The sequence below is a fragment of the Cajanus cajan genome, chromosome 10 (genome assembly GCF_000230855.2).
Source record: "Cajanus cajan strain Asha chromosome 10, NIPB_CcT2T_4, whole genome shotgun sequence".
In the NCBI taxonomy this organism is placed as follows: domain Eukaryota; kingdom Viridiplantae; phylum Streptophyta; class Magnoliopsida; order Fabales; family Fabaceae; genus Cajanus; species Cajanus cajan.
In genome coordinates, this window is record NC_138526.1 from 39,912,019 (window position 1) to 39,929,337 (window position 17,319).

Sequence of the window (17,319 nt, forward strand, 5' to 3'; positions counted from 1 at the left end):
ATTAACTCATATACACCTGCCGTTACCAATTTTGCGCCCTATATTAGTAAGATAGAGGACCCTTGACCTACATCATGCCCTATGCCATGAAGTTGTGCTTGGTGTGATGACAATTTTTGCACTTAGCAAAATCATGATTTTGGCTAAGTCATCTCATTATAACTCGATACTTAACAAAATATTCATAAATATTTCAATGAATCATAACTTTATCAATCGCGCATCATCATCACATCACAATTCGCAATTACAACAATCATCACAAATCTTGCAATCAACCCTATGCCAAGGTCACGCCTATAGCATCTCTTGCCCAAGGTCGTGCCACCCCCGACATAAGTATTAATTGCCTCACACATCCCACCCTATGCCAAGGTCACGCCTGTAGCATCTCTTTGCCCAAGGTCGTGCCACCCCCGACATAAGCATGAGAAATCACACATCCTACACTATGCCAAGGTCACGCCTGTAACATCTCTTTGCCCAAGGTCGTGCCACCCCTAGTCATAATGTGAGGAGCCACAATCACATCACAATCATAATCACATCAATCCATCACAATCCACATAAATCTTACAATTAACACTATGTCAAGACCACGCCACAACTGACACAAGTAATACGAGTTAATTGCCTCACTCATCCCACACCATGTCAGGGGTACGTTCGTCCTTGTAGCATCACTTACCCAAGGTTCGTATCATTCCTGGTCATTAGTGCGAGGAACCACAATCACATTACAATCCACACAATCTCTTGCAATTAACTCTATGTCAGGGCTGTCATATTTGACATAAGTGATGCGTGTTAATTGTCTCACTCATCTCACACCATGCCAGGGGCACGCTCGTCCCTGGAGCATCACCTCCCAAGGTTCGTCTTATCCCTGGTCATTAGTGTGAGGTACCATAGTCACAATCATAATCATATCCACACAACATCTCATCTCATATCACAATTCCATACTACATACTGATAAGTTCACACAATGCAACGATTCACATACCCATGAAGCAATTCACCATGTATACTCATTATAACAATAATATAACAATAATATAAAACTCAATTAATTCCCCAGTTTAATACAATATTAAATTAATAGAATTATGAATTTAATATAAAATTCATAAATGTAATAATAATCAATGGAATTATCAACATAAACAGTAAAATCCCTAATTATTCCAAAACCTAGCTCACCGACACTTTTCTACAATTTCGTTCTCTCTCCTAGATCATCATTCTTACAAATTAGCATATTCATAAACCTCAATATATAATTCTTAATTGAACCAATAATTCTCCAAATAGAAATAATTATAAAATTACTCATAATCCTAAAGGATTCTTCCTCTATCCAATTTCCTCATGTAACTCTACATATAAATAATCCTTTTTCCCCCGTACTTGGATAAACAGCAGTTAAACTAAAACAAGGATCTCTTGGTCTCCTCCTCTAAGTCTCCCTTGGTCTTCAGAGAGAAGAAGAGGGAACAGAAGAGAATAGGAAGAGAGAATGAGAAATGTGAGAAAATGAGAGGTGAGGTCTCCTATTTATAGGAATCTGCCTCACCTAACCCGGAACGGCTCGTTCCAAAAGTGGAACGCCCGTTTTGGGCCCGAAAAATCTACGCAAGTTTTTGCACAGGAACAGCCCGTTCCAAAATCAGAATGGCCCGTTCCAGGACTCTTCAGAACGGCCCGTTCTCCAACTAGAACGACCCGTTCTCCCTCCAGAATGGTCCGTTCTCAACTACATTTTTTAGGCAATTTCTTTATTCTGGAACGACCCATTTCACTTTTGAAACGGCTCATTCCGGGCAACGAATTGGGCCCACGGCCCAGTTAAAATTGAGCTGTTACAAAAATCACATCTAACACAACATGCAACTTAGGATTCAATATACATGCATTATCAATTAACTCAAAATCAACATAATAAGCAACATGAAACCATTAACATTAGAAGGAGAAAAATTTCTCTAGCTCAAGAGTCACTCTCTCTAGCTTCTCTCTAACTTTCTTTAAGTTATGAACCTATGAAGTTTACTTCTTAAGAAAACCTTAAATATCTTTCCCTAAACTTGGTCAACTCGACCCTAACTATAAAGACAACCTCAGAAACAACCTAACTCTCAAGGATCCCTTGATCCTTAGAGTTCTATAGTAGCAATAAGCACAACATATCAACATTAAAACACAATAAAACACATAATTAATCTATAAAACATATAAATCATATAGTGTTACACTTTGCGAAGTGTTGTTTCTTTCGCAAGTCCTTTTAATTTGTGGATCGTAGTACAACTCCACGACTGAAGTTTCACCTCAGATAAATAAAATTCAAACTAGAAATAGAACAAGTGACATATAATAAAATTAAAATCAAATTGATTGAATTGAAAAATCAACGAATTTTTAAAAAAATAATATAGTACCATATTATAAATAAACAATAATAGGATGCAAGTTCCTGGCAATGACACAATTTACTTGTTACGAATTTGGCAAGTACACAAATTATTGTAGATAGTAAATTGGATAGAAGTCTAAGTTATCAAATTCACAGGAACTTGAGTTATAATTGTTTAATTTAATTACAGTACTAAAAAATTGGATTAAATAAATTTATAATTTTTAACATGAAATAAAATAAATTTATAGAATGATAAACGTAAATGCATGTCACAAAGCAATAAAGAATTTGCATTTAGATAATAATAAGAATAGTCAAAGATTGAAATTCACTAACCTTTTCCATGCAAATCCTTCCCAATTTTTATTTAATATTAAAAATTATACAATTAATTCAATAGCTCTCAAATATATTTAAACCTGAATTTCTTAGGTAAGAAACTCTAGGTTGTTTAAGGAAAACCCAATTTTAGGTAATTTTTATTAAGTAACTCGCATTAAGGTCAACGACCTAAAATTTGACTAATAAGGCTTACAATATTCTTAGGAATAAATGTTATCAGTGTTTTACCTAGATTATAATTATAGAAGGGTTTTTCAACTTCAGTTAAAATTATAAAATTATCCATTGGTCAAACCACCAAAGCAAGCATCAAGTATAAAGTAAAAATAATTAATTAAATAAAAATAATATATTGAATGAGAATATGAAAAATTACATGATTACAACACATCAATCTACAACATTGGAGACCTAGCCGCTAATTGTTAAAGATTAGACAAGAAAAGAGGGATTATTGAGCAATTTGTGATTACAAGAACGATCTCACAGTAACTCTCTCTAAAATTGTATTATTATTAAAAATATCATATACAAAGACCTTCTAAAAATCCTTATTTATAATATTTTAACTAAGCTTTTGTCCATGCATGCTCGCTCAAAGCACTCAAACGTCTTGCTTAAGCGAGCCATCAATTTCTTTCAGGGGTTGCCTCTAACTTAATTACCTCACTTAGAGCGCTCTTCTTGATCGATTTAAGCAAATTCATCATTTTGTTGGCTCGCTCAAGGTGAGCAGTTCATTTTCTTAAGCGACGCAACATATGCTAGCTCCTAGTCGTGGTTTCTGTTTGAGCTTGCTCAAAACAAGTAGTTGCATCACTTTAAGTATATTCCTCTGAAGAAGCTTGTTGAGATTGCCTAGATGGTTGGCTTGGAGTGAACCTAGGTTGAATCTTCTGTAACTTCAAGTTTCCTTCTCCCCATGTCTCAAAACTTTAACAAAAAAAAAATAATAATTAAAAATACATAAAATTGAATAATTTCATTCTTTTTAAATAAAATTAACTCTAACTATGTATTTGTGACAAAAAAAAATAAGACTCTAAAATATAAAATATATTTAATATTTATCTAAATTAGATAAAAAAAATAGACATATTTTGTCAATTATCAGTGGTGCTATTTCTACCCATAGTTTATATACGACCTTACCCATCATGTTGTAGAAAAGTTGAAATTGAGAAAACAAAAAAAATGGTTAGTGTTGAGATGCCAACCGCGTTGTTTAAGGAAAACAGTCAGCAGAGCAACGACCTCCCATCACCGGCAAAGAAGTTATGCATGGACGAGATGCTTCGGGAGTACTACTACTATATATGGTAAGTTCAAACAGTGGCAGCTTAAGCATTTTGTCCTCACTAGCCTTGCTTGTAGCATTTCACACCATTGACGTGATTTTTGCCGATCATGAACCCCACTAGAAATGTCTCACCGGTGATTTAGATTGCAACACGACCTCTTATAGTGCCTTGAAACTTAAAGCAAGTTTGTGGGAGTGGGTCAAATGTTACGGTGGCACCCCTATGTCCTAGTGGGGGTTTAATTTGTGGTGACAAATTTAAAGTTGGGTTAGTGTGGGCTTTATTTTTGTAGATTCCATAACTAACTATCATGTTTAACTAAAATTATGTATACTGAACTTTATATTAATAAATTTCAACTAGATTCAATGATATCGCTTTTTAAATTACTTCTACTAATTTTACTCTAGATTCAATAATATTACTTTTAAAGTACTTGTTATTTAATTGATATTTTTATAATGACTTTTGTTATTTTTAGTATCAAGATTTAATAAAATATAATTTAGAAGAACATGTTATTTTTTAAGTAAAATTAATCAATAACATTAAAAGACGTTAATTATGTTTGATTTTGAGAGAGAAGATGAAAATGTGAATATCATTGATTTAGAAATTGATTACCTTACAAAAGGATTACAGAACAATGTATTTATAAGAGTTAGAAACAAACTAACTCTAACTAACTCAAACTAGAAAAACTAACTAACTTGTAATAACAACTTTCATCCATTTCCCTTAGCATCCCCCCTCAAACTCATGGTGTCCAAAGTGGTAACCATGAGTTTGTTTCGAAAATGATGAAAGTGTTGCTTAGCTAGAGGTTTGGTAAGCGTATCTGCAACTTGGTATTCTGCAGGAAGATAAATGACTCTTACTTCATTCTGTTTGACTTTATCTCTCACAAAGTGCAGGTCCAGCTCAAAATGTTTCGTTTTGGAATGCAACACAGGATTGACAGTAATGAGTACTGCACTTAAATTATCACTGTAAATTCGGGGAAGAGATTTTGGAACCCTCAATTCACTTAACAGTGACTGTATCCAGATAATATCTGCTACTACATCAGCTATGCTACGATATTCAGCTTCTGTTGTACTTCTAGAGACAAATTTTTGTTTTCTTGATGACCAGGAAATAAGATTGGAGCCTAGATACACACAATAGCCACTGGTTGACTTTCTATCATCTTTATCATTTCCCCAATCTGAGTCACAGAAGCCAGCCAGATTTAGTTGCTTATTCTTTTGAATGAGAAGACCATGATGGATGGTTCCTTGTAGATACCTCAGAATTCTTTTTACTGCCTTCTAATGATGTTCTTGTGGGCAGTGCATATATTGGCAAACCTTATTAACTGCAAAAGAGACATCCGGACGAGTAATGGTGAGATATTGAAGTGCTCCAACTATAGACCTGTAAAAGGATGGATCTGGTACTGATGTTGTCTCATTTTCTGTCAACTTCAGGTTAGCAAGCATAGGTGTAGGTTGTGGCGTTGAATCACTCATGCTGGCCTTATGAAGAATTTCTCTGAGATATTTTGTTTGAGTCAAAAGGAGATTACCTTCCTTTGTGGTAGTTACTTCAACACCTAGAAAGTAGTGGAGAGAACCAAGATCCTTTAGAGAAAACTTGTCATGAAGAAAGGAAATTACAGACCTTATTTCTTCCTTCGAGCTGCCTGTAATAATGATATCATCTACATAGATAAGTATCATGAGTGTTGTGGTTTTGGAGAACCGCACAAACAATGAGGTATCACTCTTGGTTGAATGAAAACCCATATGAATAAGTGTATTGCTGAGCTTACAATACCAGGACCTTGGTGCCTGTTTCAGACCATATATTGCTTTGTTTAGCTTACAAACCTTATCTTTGTGTTGAGTGTTGAATCCAGGTGGCTGAGACATATAAACTGATTCTTGAAGGTCTCCATGAAGAAACGCATTATTGATATCTATCTGATGTATAGGCCACTGATTGGTGATAGCAAGGGATAAAACGATTCTGACTGCTGTTGGCTTGACTACTGGACTGAATGTCTCTGAAAAATCCAAACCTGGTTTTTGATTGTAACCTTTAGCCACCAGTCTGGCTTTATGTCTTTGGAAGCTCCCATCTGGGTTGTATTTGGACTTAAAAATCCACTTGCATCCTATAGGTTTGTATCCAATAGGTAAATCTACTAGAGACCAAGTTTGATTGGATACAAGAGCTTGATACTCATCCTTCATAGCCTTTAGCCATTCAGGTTTTGCTAAAGCTTCTTTCACTGTGTTTGGCTCAATAGTATGATCATAGGATGACTTCACGAGTGCAGCTGCATAAGTTTTGGGCTTAAAAATTCCTGCCTTAGACCTGGTGGTCATGAGATGAGCATTTTGTGGACCACTTGATGAAACACCTGGTTCAATTATTGGAACAGTTGCTACAGCAGCAGGATTAGTATCATTCAGAGATAAAGCAGTAGTAGTAACTATAGGATTAGAATTAGAATGATGATTATTTTGGGATGATGATGTCAAAACAGTAAGATGACTTAAATCAGAATTATTATGAACAAAATTGGATGATCTAATTGTAGGAATAAAGGGATTAGGTTGTGTTTGACAGGGAAAAACAGTTTCAAAAAATTTAACGTTTCTAGAGATATATCTCTTTCCACTTGGAGAGAGGCAGATGTACCCCTTGTGATTAGGACTATATCCTAGAAAAAGACATTGTTGAGATTTGAAATCAAATTTATGGGGATTATAAGGCCTTAGCAATGGATAACAAGTACAACCAAATATTTTGAGAAACTTGTAATCAGGTGCTTTGTGAAACAGCATTTCATAAGGACTAGCATTATCAAGGTTGGGTGTAGGTAACATATTAATAAGAGATGTAGCAGTTAGAAAGGCTTCTCCCCAAAAACTTAAAGGGAGAGAAGCTTGAGCTAAAAGAGTTAAGCCTGTTTCAGTAATATGCCTATGTTTGCGTTCAGGGCTTCCATTTTGTTGGTGTGTGTGTGGGCAAGATAGTCTATGTATAATTCCATTTTGTTTTAACTAAGGAGAAAATGTAAGGAACTCTTTTGCATTATCAGATTGAAGGGCCTTGAGTTTAGTACCAAGTTGTTTTTCAGCAAGGGATTTGAGTTGTAAAAATGCAGATAAAGCTTGAGACTTGTATTGTAAAAGATAGATCCAACTATATTTAGAGAATGCATCAAGAAATACAATATAGTATCTGCTGCCATCAGTGGAAGCAATAGGAGAAGGTCCCCATATGTCAGTAAACACAAGCTCTAATGGCTTAGAATATACAGTTGTAGATTGTATAAAAGGTAATTGATGTACTTTCCCTAAACAGCAAGAGTGACAGTTAAGATTGTTATTAGTATTACAAGAAATTTGACATTTATCTAAAACAGTTTTGACTATTTTGGAGGAGGGGTGTCCAAGTCTTGCATGCCACAACTGAAGATTGCTAAAGGATTGAGCAGAATTAAGTTCTGTGACAGCTTGATAAGCAGAATAAGAATCAGTTGTCTTTAAGTTTGGAAAAACATATAGGCCTTGCTGAAGCCTACCTTGCAGAATAATCTGGTTGGTATCCTGTGTTTTAACATTACAAACGTCAGGGAAAAATTCAAAATATACACAATTGTCCCTAGCAAATTTAGATACACTCAATAGGTTTTTAGTGATAGAAGGTACATGAAGTAATTGATTTAACATAAAACGTCTAGAAGTGTTTGGCATAGTCAGTTTAGAGTAACCAAAGTTTCGAATTTTCAAACCTGCACCATTACCAATTTTGACATTGTCCGAGCCTTGATAGGAGGATTTGGCTAACAGATTTGCTTCATCATTGGTCATATGATGTGAGGCCCCACTATCAGGATACCACAAAGGATCTTGAACAGTTGGTGGAATGGCAATGCTTCCTTGGTCAGAATGGACTGATGCATTGGAATGAAATTGAGAGGTATTAGCCTGTGGAGGTTGTTGAAATTCTTGATTATACCTCTGCCAACAATCAATAGCCACATGCCCAAATTTTCCACAAATCTGACACTGCGGTTTAGGATTATTCCAATTATTTTGATTGGATTGAAACCAATTGTTTCTGTCAAATCCTCTTCCGGATGTATTTCTTCCTCTTCTATAGTTATTGAAGCCGCCTCTATTGTTGTTTCTTCCTCCACGACCATAATTGGTGCCACGGGCATATTGTTGTTCTCCTCTTCCTCTTCCAAAATGACCCATTTGAGAGTTTACTATTGCAGTATTTGCTTGAATGAAATTTTGTTCTGTCTTTCTGTGTTTGTCAAATCTTTCTTCTTGTGCTAATAACAGTGCCTCAATATCATCTACTGAGTAAGGATCCAAACGAGATGTAATAGATGTAATAAAAGAATCAAATTCTTCCGGAAGCCCATCAAGAATGGCCTCAATATGTTCTTCTTCTGAAATTGGTGAACCAACAGCTGCTAGTGAATCTACAGTCTTTTTAATTGAAAGAAGATATTCTGTTACCGTGCTGTTTTTCTTTGACATTCGTAACTGTAGCTTTAGTTTCTTGATCTTTGCTCGGGTCTGTGATGCAAAATAGGTTTCCAGCCGTTTCCATATTTGATGAGTGCGCACCAGTCCAACCATTTTTGTCAAGATAGGAGTAGTCATTGATGCCAATAGCCATGCCACTACTAGTTGATCTTGTTGGTCATACTGCAAATATTCTTCCCTGATCTTGTTTTCTGCTTCATCTTCTTTGGTCTTGAATTTTTCTGGAACTGAGTTTTCAAGAAGGTATTTCCCAAGGTTGAATCCACGAATTGTAGCATGAACTTGTTGTTCCCAGATGAGAAAGTTTTCATCATCAAGTTTTGTGGATATAGGTGTGTTGAAGGTTTGCAGATTGAATGAGGAAGCCATTGCGGAAGACAATTGTTACCCACTCAAGGCTCTTGATACCATGTTTGATTTTGAGAGAGAAGATGAAAATGTGAATATCATTGATTTAGAAATTGATTACCTTACAAAAGGATTACAGAACAATGTATTTATAAGAGTTAGAAACAAACTAACTCTAACTAACTCAAACTAGAAAAACTAACTAACTTGTAATAACAACTTTCATCCATTTCCCTTAACAAATTAAATTTCTTACTTAATGGTTGAATTATTATTTTTATTTATATTTGAAATCGAAAGAAGTAATTAATAATGAGATGAAAATTACCTAATTATTCTTATTTAGATGGGAAAAGTGAAAACTACAATATTATATCCCGCTTTATTAATTACTCGATTTATTAATTACAATGTAATTGTTCACCAGAGTTTAGTGGTCAAAAAGGAGGGAGCGGAGTAATTAAAAGGATGAGAGACCTAGGATCAGTTTTCATGAGATCATTCATTAATCTTTCCTATATTTTTTTAAACACAATTTAAATTCTGTACATGCAACAAGTTTCAACTGAATAAGAGGAATCTTAATTTTCATCAAAATATAAATTAATCTAAGAGTATTTTTTCAAAAAAAAAAAGGTGGCGCCGGATAGTGTATATATATAGATACATAGGACTATATACCTGTCATTGATGTAAGAAAGTTGAAATAGAAGAAACGCAAAATGGCAAGTCCTGAGATTCCCATCACGTTGTCTAACGAAACTAGTCACCGGAGCAGCAACCTCCCGTCACCGGCAAAGAAGATGTGCATGGTCGAGATGCTCCGCGAGTACTGCGGCGAGTTCGGACGGTGGCAGCTTAAGCACTTCGTCCTCACCAACCTTGCTTGTGTCTTGGAAGCCTTTCACGTCATGGTCACCATCTTTGCCGACCAAGAACCTCACTGGAGATGCCTAGCTGGCTCCGCTGGTTCCAGTTGCAACGCACCCTTCCAGAACTTTTGCCAACTCAAACCGGGTTCCTGGGAGTGGGTTGGAAGCCGCGGTAGCAGCACCGTGTCTCAGTGGGGTTTAGTTTGTGGTGACAAATTTAAGGTTGGGTTGGTCAGGGCCTTGTTCTTCCTAGGTTCCATGATCGGTTAGTTCAGATTCTCTTATTTATGTCTATATTTTTGAAGTAGAATAGTAAATGCATCTTGACTATATATTTATGTCTATAGACTTTTATTTTATAATATTTTCTATGTCACGTTGTTTCTCTTTATTTTTCTTTTTATATGATATAAAATAAAATGAAATTTTGTGGTTTGGAAATAATTTCATAGTAATGTCAGGTGGGGGAGTATTTGGCCACGTTGCAGACTCCTTTCTAGGAAGGAAACGCAGCCTTGGAGTGGCATGTGCCCTAAACGCCATCTTTGGCTGCTTAACAGCGTTGTCACCAAACTATTGGATCTACGTCCTCTTTCGCATCTTCACAGGTTTCAGCACTTCTGGCGTTTCCCTCTGTGCCTACGTTCTCGCTTCCGAACCAATCGGTCACAAGAAGCGTGGCGTGGTTGGCATGTTCACCTTCTACTTCTTCTCTGGGGGCATTGCACTTCTCTCGGGAATCGCATACATCTTCCAAACATGGCGCTATCTCTACATAGCCTCCTCCATCCCCTCCTTTCTCTACATCATCCTCGTCCTTCCTTTTGTATCAGAGTCCCCAAGATGGTACCTCGTTCGCGGAAGAGTAACCGAAGCCATGAAACTCATGTCAACCATTGCTTCTTCCAACGGGAACCACCTTCCTGATGGGGTTCTCCTCGTACTCGACCAAGAACAAAGTTCCAAGTGTGAAGGCTTGGAAAACAAAGGTGCACATAGTGCGTCCATTGTGGACGTGATTCGCAACCCTATCACACGTGTACGGCTATTGAAAGCGATGACGCTTAACTTTTTATGCGATTTGGTGTACAATGGTCTTAGCTTGAACGTTACGAACTTGAAAAACAACCTATACTTGACCGTGCTGATTAACGCCGTGGGGGAGATGCCGGCGTTTTTGATAACGGCGGTGCTCTTAGAGAGGCTTGGACGGAAGCCGTTAACGGTGGCAACAATGTGGTTTAGCGGGTTGTTTTGTTTGATGGGGAGTATGATGGGAAACGTAGGAGTGTGGAAGTTGATGAAAATGGTGTGTAGTGTTTTGGGGTTATTTGGAATGGCTGGGACTTCAAATTTGTTGTATGTTTACACGTCGGAGTTGTTCCCTACGGTGGTGAGGAACGTGGCGTTAGGGTGTACGACACAGACGGCGGAAATAGGAGCCATGTTGGCACCGTTTATTGTCGTTTTGGGAGAGTGGTTGCCGTTTGCGGTGTTTGCGGTGTGTGGGATGGTGGGAGGAGTGTTTGCTGTGTTTCTTCCAGAGACTTTAAACCAACCCCTCTATGATACATTTGATGGATTGGAAGCTGGACTTGCATGATATCACGTTCTTTGTATTAAGGAAAATTATGATTTTCTATTATCCTTCTTTTTTTTCATCTCGTATTTATCTTTTCTTTCATTATATTATATCACTTGTTATATGAACCATTAATACAACCTTCGCACTATATGAGTTTATGTAATAATTAAGTAAAATGTCGTTAATTTTAACTTTGCCTCTGTTATTATAAAAAAGAAATGATATTTATTACTTTACTCTTCTTTTCTACCTTAATTCACCCTAGTTTGCGTGCATGGTCCAATATCAACATTTAATTCATGCTTATTATATACGACTATACAAGTCGAGCGTTTCCACGCTTGTTATCTTTATTTGTGATTATCTTAATTTTGTGCTTCTTACAGTTTGGAAAAAATATTTAACTTGCTTCATCATCGCAATAACTCGAGCAGACTGAACCATGCGTACTAAAAACTTGAGGACAACACCATTTCTGTTACTAATCCACTCTTAAGTAATGTCATTGTTCTATGCAGATAAGACTGAATTTAAATGGAAAACATTCTGTAATCACAGTGTCGTCATTAGACGTCTTATTAATCCATCTTTTTAGTTAGAAACTCGATCCTAATGCCTTTTTAATGAAAAGTACAATGTAAATGTGTAGATCAAATTAATTTTAACACATTTTGTTCAAATTTATATTAGTGGTTTTAAATTAATTTAATGAAAATCACTTTTATCAAATTTTAAACCAAACAAGCACAAATATTAGCATTACCTATATTAAATTCAATAAATAATACAATATTAGTATATTTATCATTATTTAATATATTTTCATACAATAAATAATATATTAATCTAACGTCAGTGATGTATTTAAAAATAAAAAAATGAAATTGAAAAAGAAATGAAAGACAAAAGTAATTATATATTTATATTTTTTGTATAAAAGATATATTAAATAATAAATTATATAATCTATTTACTAAAGTATTTAAGTTTTATCATATAAATTTATTATTTATTAAATTTGAATTAAATTAAATAATAACTAAGAATTTAAAAAATGATAATTAATTCATGAAATAATGTATATATAATATACTGTTCATATAACAAAAATAAAAATAATATGGTGATTTAAATTGTGAATTTGATGGCGATGATTAAAAACGAAAACTTGAATTGATAATATAAAAGTATAAGCTTTAATGATCAATTTATACAAATGATTGTATTTTAGAATCAATCCAATATTATTTTTCAAAGTAAAACTAAATAATGGTTTTTTTCTTTCAACAATTTATTTTGTCAATCAAATGACCGATGACATGCAATTAGTAACAAAATTACTTTAATTTTATTAAGAATTTCAATTCAAATCATTAAATATGTAGTTGCGTAAGAAGAAATTTAATCACTTATAATAATTAATTTTACTCAATTAATTAATATGTTGTCTAGACAATAGTAGGTGGTCCTTGAAATAAATAACTTCGCTTAATATTGAGGCCACAAATTTTCTTTGACTCACTTGTTTTTCTCTTTTAAAAATAACTAATGAATTTCTTCGATTGTTGTTGTTTTTCTTTTCGTAAAAGGGAGGGTGAGAACTGAGAAGGTCCAATATGGACCACGATCCAAATATGGAGAATTGACAAACTAATGGTAATTTAACTCATCTTTTATAGAATTCTCCAGTTAGTTTCTTACTCAGATACAGCTCATTTACTATTAATGCTTTCATCTTGAATCCATGCCACCCAAAGTTACGAAGGATTTTGATCATAAATCTAATAAATATAACGATGATATTATTTTTGCCCTCACGAATAAGATCACGACATTGCAGGCACAATTCGATCAATAATCCCTACTCTATGACACATAACACGAATTCCTAACTTCTGTCCTTACTATCCTATTAAGTCAGTTGTTTTGTTGTAACACTTCATTTTTTATAAAATATAATATAAATATTTTATTAATAATTTTGATATTTTTATTTTATTAATAAAAGGTATTAAATGTTTATTTAAATTAATTAATATATTTTAGAATATAATATATGGTATTTTTATTAAAGATTATTATAATATTTTATTAAAAAAAAAAAAGAATTTATAACTTGGGTTAATATATTTTAACTAGAGGGTTAAAGGGGTGTTAATATTTTCTTTTAAAGAATAATTTTCTTTTGATCAAACCCTCTTATGCCTCTATTTTCATGTATGCGCTTTAGAGCTTGAAGAACAAGAGTAGGAAGAAAATCACCTGGAATTGTGCACCTGTCATCTAGAGCTTATCTAGGTAATGGGACAGTGAGAAATCTTGCTTTAAGTATAGGTTTATATGTTAGATTGTGGAATTAACTCTCAATTCTGTGTATGTTGTGTGTTCATGTATGACGAATTTTTTCCAATTGTATTTGTTTTACTTCTTGTTCTTCTTACACATAATTAATGACTTGAATTGTCTGAATGATTATCAATTTTGTGTTTTGGATGATAATTGTACGATTTTAGGTCCTTGTTTGTTTCCATGGAAAATCCTAAGGGAACTTGAATGATTTTGAGTAAAGAGATATTGGTTGTATGTGTAAATTGGGTGATATTGAATACTAATTTCTTGTTATAGAACATTTTTTTTAATTTGAATTAGGTGTTTTGATGAATTGATGCATGATTCTTAATTTTGTATTTTCTATTGCGTGTTTTTTCTGATACATCATTGGGTGCCATTTAGGACACGTTGTGCGTCATTAAGATCGAGAGTAAAGTTTTCTCTTAGGGTCTCTAATGTCAAGTGTGGGATGACCCTCATTGGACGTAGAAGCTCCAGGAGTTCCTTATGACGCTTCTATGCATGTTGGGCATGAACACTCTAGAGAGCTCTTGGTGGTGTTCTCGTCGGGAGAGGGCTCCTTCACACCGAGTGTAGTCCAGGTAGACACCAATGTGGTCTTTCAGAGGTATCTCATCGGACGCAAGGCGTGTGCCGTTGGACATCGTCCTGCTTGGGAATTCTCTATTATTTTTTTTGGTTAAATTCCATTACTATAATTATGTGCCGTGATGTTGTTGTAGATATGACCTGGTGTGTGTATATATATGTGTGTGTGTGTGTGTATATATATATATATATATATGAATGATGAGTAATGTGATATGAGGAACATGTGATATATGAAACTATAAGGTCATGTGAATGTAATGCATTGAGTCTGATTAACATGTATCATATGAATAAAGATATTTTTTAAGGGTACGATATGAAATATATTGTCAGGGAGTGTCTCTTGTGTAAAAGCTTGGGAACCAACATTGGGAATAACTCAGTTTGGAAGTCTCAGTCTACCTTTGTGAGTATGAGATGTATCTTGTGTAGCTTAACTATCTTGACCGAACCTTGGTAGTATGTCCTTATATGAGAATCCATAGAGGGTGTGACCCGACATGTATTTCTAGACTACTCTAGTGTATTGCTAGCAGTAATGCATAAGTGTGATGTTTTACTAGCATCACATACAAGATAACATGTAGTTCGTGTCCACTGCATATGTATTATAATTTTATTTGTTGTTGTTTATAATGTTATGAATGAGCAAAGTATGATGATGTGTAACTATGTATGCTATATCATATTGTATGCATTGTTTGTATTTGACTAGTCGATTTATATTCCTACATTTTGAGCCAAAGTGAAATATTTCTCACTCCCTTTCCTTTTGTGTTGTTTTCTTATGGTTGTTGTAGGTGATCATTAGCATGATGTTGAGGATATTGGTGATGAAGCCTAGTCCTCAATGTTGAGTTTTTCTTTGATAGAATATGTGATACTAAGGATTAGTTAGGACTAGTTAGTATTTGATTCATGTTATTTAATTTGAGTATTTTAATTTTAATTCTTTGTAATTTTATTATTTTTGTGAAGTTTAGTTAGGTTAATAATGTGATGTTTTCTACCTGTATGGATTTGAGATCTTTTATTTACATGAGGTATTTCAATTTCACATTATATAATGTGTTATGACATGCAAGATAGAGGGTGTCATGGTTACAACTTTTGGCTACCAGTTCTTTCTCATTTTCCACCAATGTTCCTAAATTTGGCCTTCCCATTTCTTTGCCAACTACTTCTACCCATTCAATTCCTTTACCCTATACTACCCCAATTCTTTACCTTTTTCTTTTTCCCAAATAACTTAATCATCATTCTATCCAAAAAAATTTTACAAATCCCACCTTCACCTCTCTATCCACCACAACTTTTCCTATTCCACATTTCGAATCATTTCTACACCTCTCTCATTTCCTACATCACTATTTAACACTTCCCATCATCAATTTTCCTTAAACCTTTGCCTTGTGCACCACTCTTCACCTTCTCGTCCTCCATTGTTTTGTCCACCAAAACTACAACTCAATTATTTTGAGGGTTATGATATGTTGGATTGGTTATTTTAGGCAGATCAGTGTTTTATGTTCTATCAAGTCCCTTAGGATTAAAGGGTTCCAATTGCAACATTCTATATGAAAGGGGATGCGTTAAGTTGTTTCAAATGGATGTTCTCCAACAACCAACTAGGTGATTGGATGCATTTTATTAGGTCATTGGAGCTATGTTTTGGACCTTCCACTTTTGAAAACCATGAGGTTATTCTACTAAAGTTGAGACAAACAGGTTTTGTTTCAGATTATCAAGCAACATTTTGAGAAATTATGTAATAAAGTGTTTAGTTGGTCCCCTACAACTATTATGAATTTTTTCATTTCTAAATTCCTACCATACATAATGAACTAGCTATTCTACAACCTCATTCTATCACCTAGTCCAATGGTTGAGGCTAAAATACAAGATAATTAATAATGAGTGTGACTGCGTCTTTGTCATCTTCAAAAAATGGAACAAGGATAACGAGTCACGAGGTCAAGTCACGAAGGGTGCAATGGGAGTGGTGAAGTTTTTATAGTGACTAATGTGACATCCTCTACCCCACAAACTGATATATGCATATAAATTGATAATTGTAGAACAAGACTTAGAAAGAGTTTACTGGATAAAACAATGTCCTCTAATAAAGATGTCCCACAATAAACAAAAATTGGAACAATTTTTCAACATAAATGTCTAATAAAGTGAACATCAATAAAATCTAACATCATGTCCTAAACATGGATAAAAAAATAAAAATACAATTCCCAACTATTACTCGATGTCACATTCTATTAGAGTACAAAATTCATCACAAGACCTAAGTCTCATCTCCAGTACCATCATCCTTATGAATATCCTCACATACAACAATATACACAAGAACACAACTAAGAAAAATGGGAGTGTGAAGAATCTCACTCAACCTCCCAAGGTAGGATATAGCCAAATAATTAAATACACAAAACAAGATATAATAATTCATAATATGAGCACGGCATACTCAACCATAGAATCACAAAATATCTCAATAACCAATTATATATGGATGTAGGCAATACAATGGAGATAAACCTTGTTGTGCAATATACATGTGGCTCTAGTAAAACATAACGTTGTACATTGGCCTAAGGCACACAAATAATAGTTTAAGAGAACATTTCAAACCAAGCCATCAAAACACTTTGCATTAAGAGGAGAAACATTAAGACACGTCAGAACAGCGGTGTTGCACAACTTTCACCTCATGCATAAAACGAACAATATTAGAGCTACCGAACCCAACTGACACCAAGGTCATGGATCTCCAAACTTTTACTCAAGGGTACCTTCTCTAATAACGTACTTTATATTGTACCCATTAAAATAAATATGCACATTATGCATGTCACACAAGATCTAATATAATTATCATGTTCTCTCATTATTACATTATCACAATTACATATTACTCACATCACTACTCACTAGTACA

At 34.5% G+C, this 17,319-nt stretch overlaps 2 protein-coding genes across 2 annotated transcripts; one reads left to right on the forward strand and one right to left on the reverse strand.

Moving 5' to 3' along the window:
- Window positions 1-7,115: 7,115 nt before the first annotated feature.
- On the reverse strand, window positions 7,116-8,987 carry LOC109788646 (retrovirus-related Pol polyprotein from transposon RE2). The gene has a single exon (XM_083064857.1). The coding sequence runs from the start codon at window positions 8,985-8,987 to the stop codon at window positions 7,116-7,118; it is 1,872 nt and encodes a 623-aa protein (XP_082920983.1).
- A 312-nt stretch (window positions 8,988-9,299) lies between these two features.
- LOC109817168 (organic cation/carnitine transporter 4-like) lies at window positions 9,300-11,642 on the forward strand. The gene is made up of 2 exons (XM_083065732.1): window positions 9,300-10,103; window positions 10,300-11,642. Exons 1-2 carry the CDS (start codon window positions 9,689-9,691, stop codon window positions 11,439-11,441), a joined length of 1,557 nt encoding a protein of 518 aa, XP_082921858.1. The 5' UTR covers window positions 9,300-9,688; the 3' UTR covers window positions 11,442-11,642.
- The last annotated feature ends 5,677 nt before the right edge of the window (window positions 11,643-17,319 follow it).

Coding starts and splice junctions, on each gene's coding strand:
- LOC109788646 (XM_083064857.1), bottom strand. CDS start 8,987: ATGGCTTCCTCATTCAATCTGCAAACCTTCAACACACCTATATCCACA.
- LOC109817168 (XM_083065732.1), top strand. CDS start 9,689: ATGGCAAGTCCTGAGATTCCCATCACGTTGTCTAACGAAACTAGTCAC. Junction 10,104..10,299: donor CTTCCTAGGTTCCATGATCG/GTTAGTTCAGAT, acceptor TAGTAATGTCAG/GTGGGGGAGTATTTGGCCAC.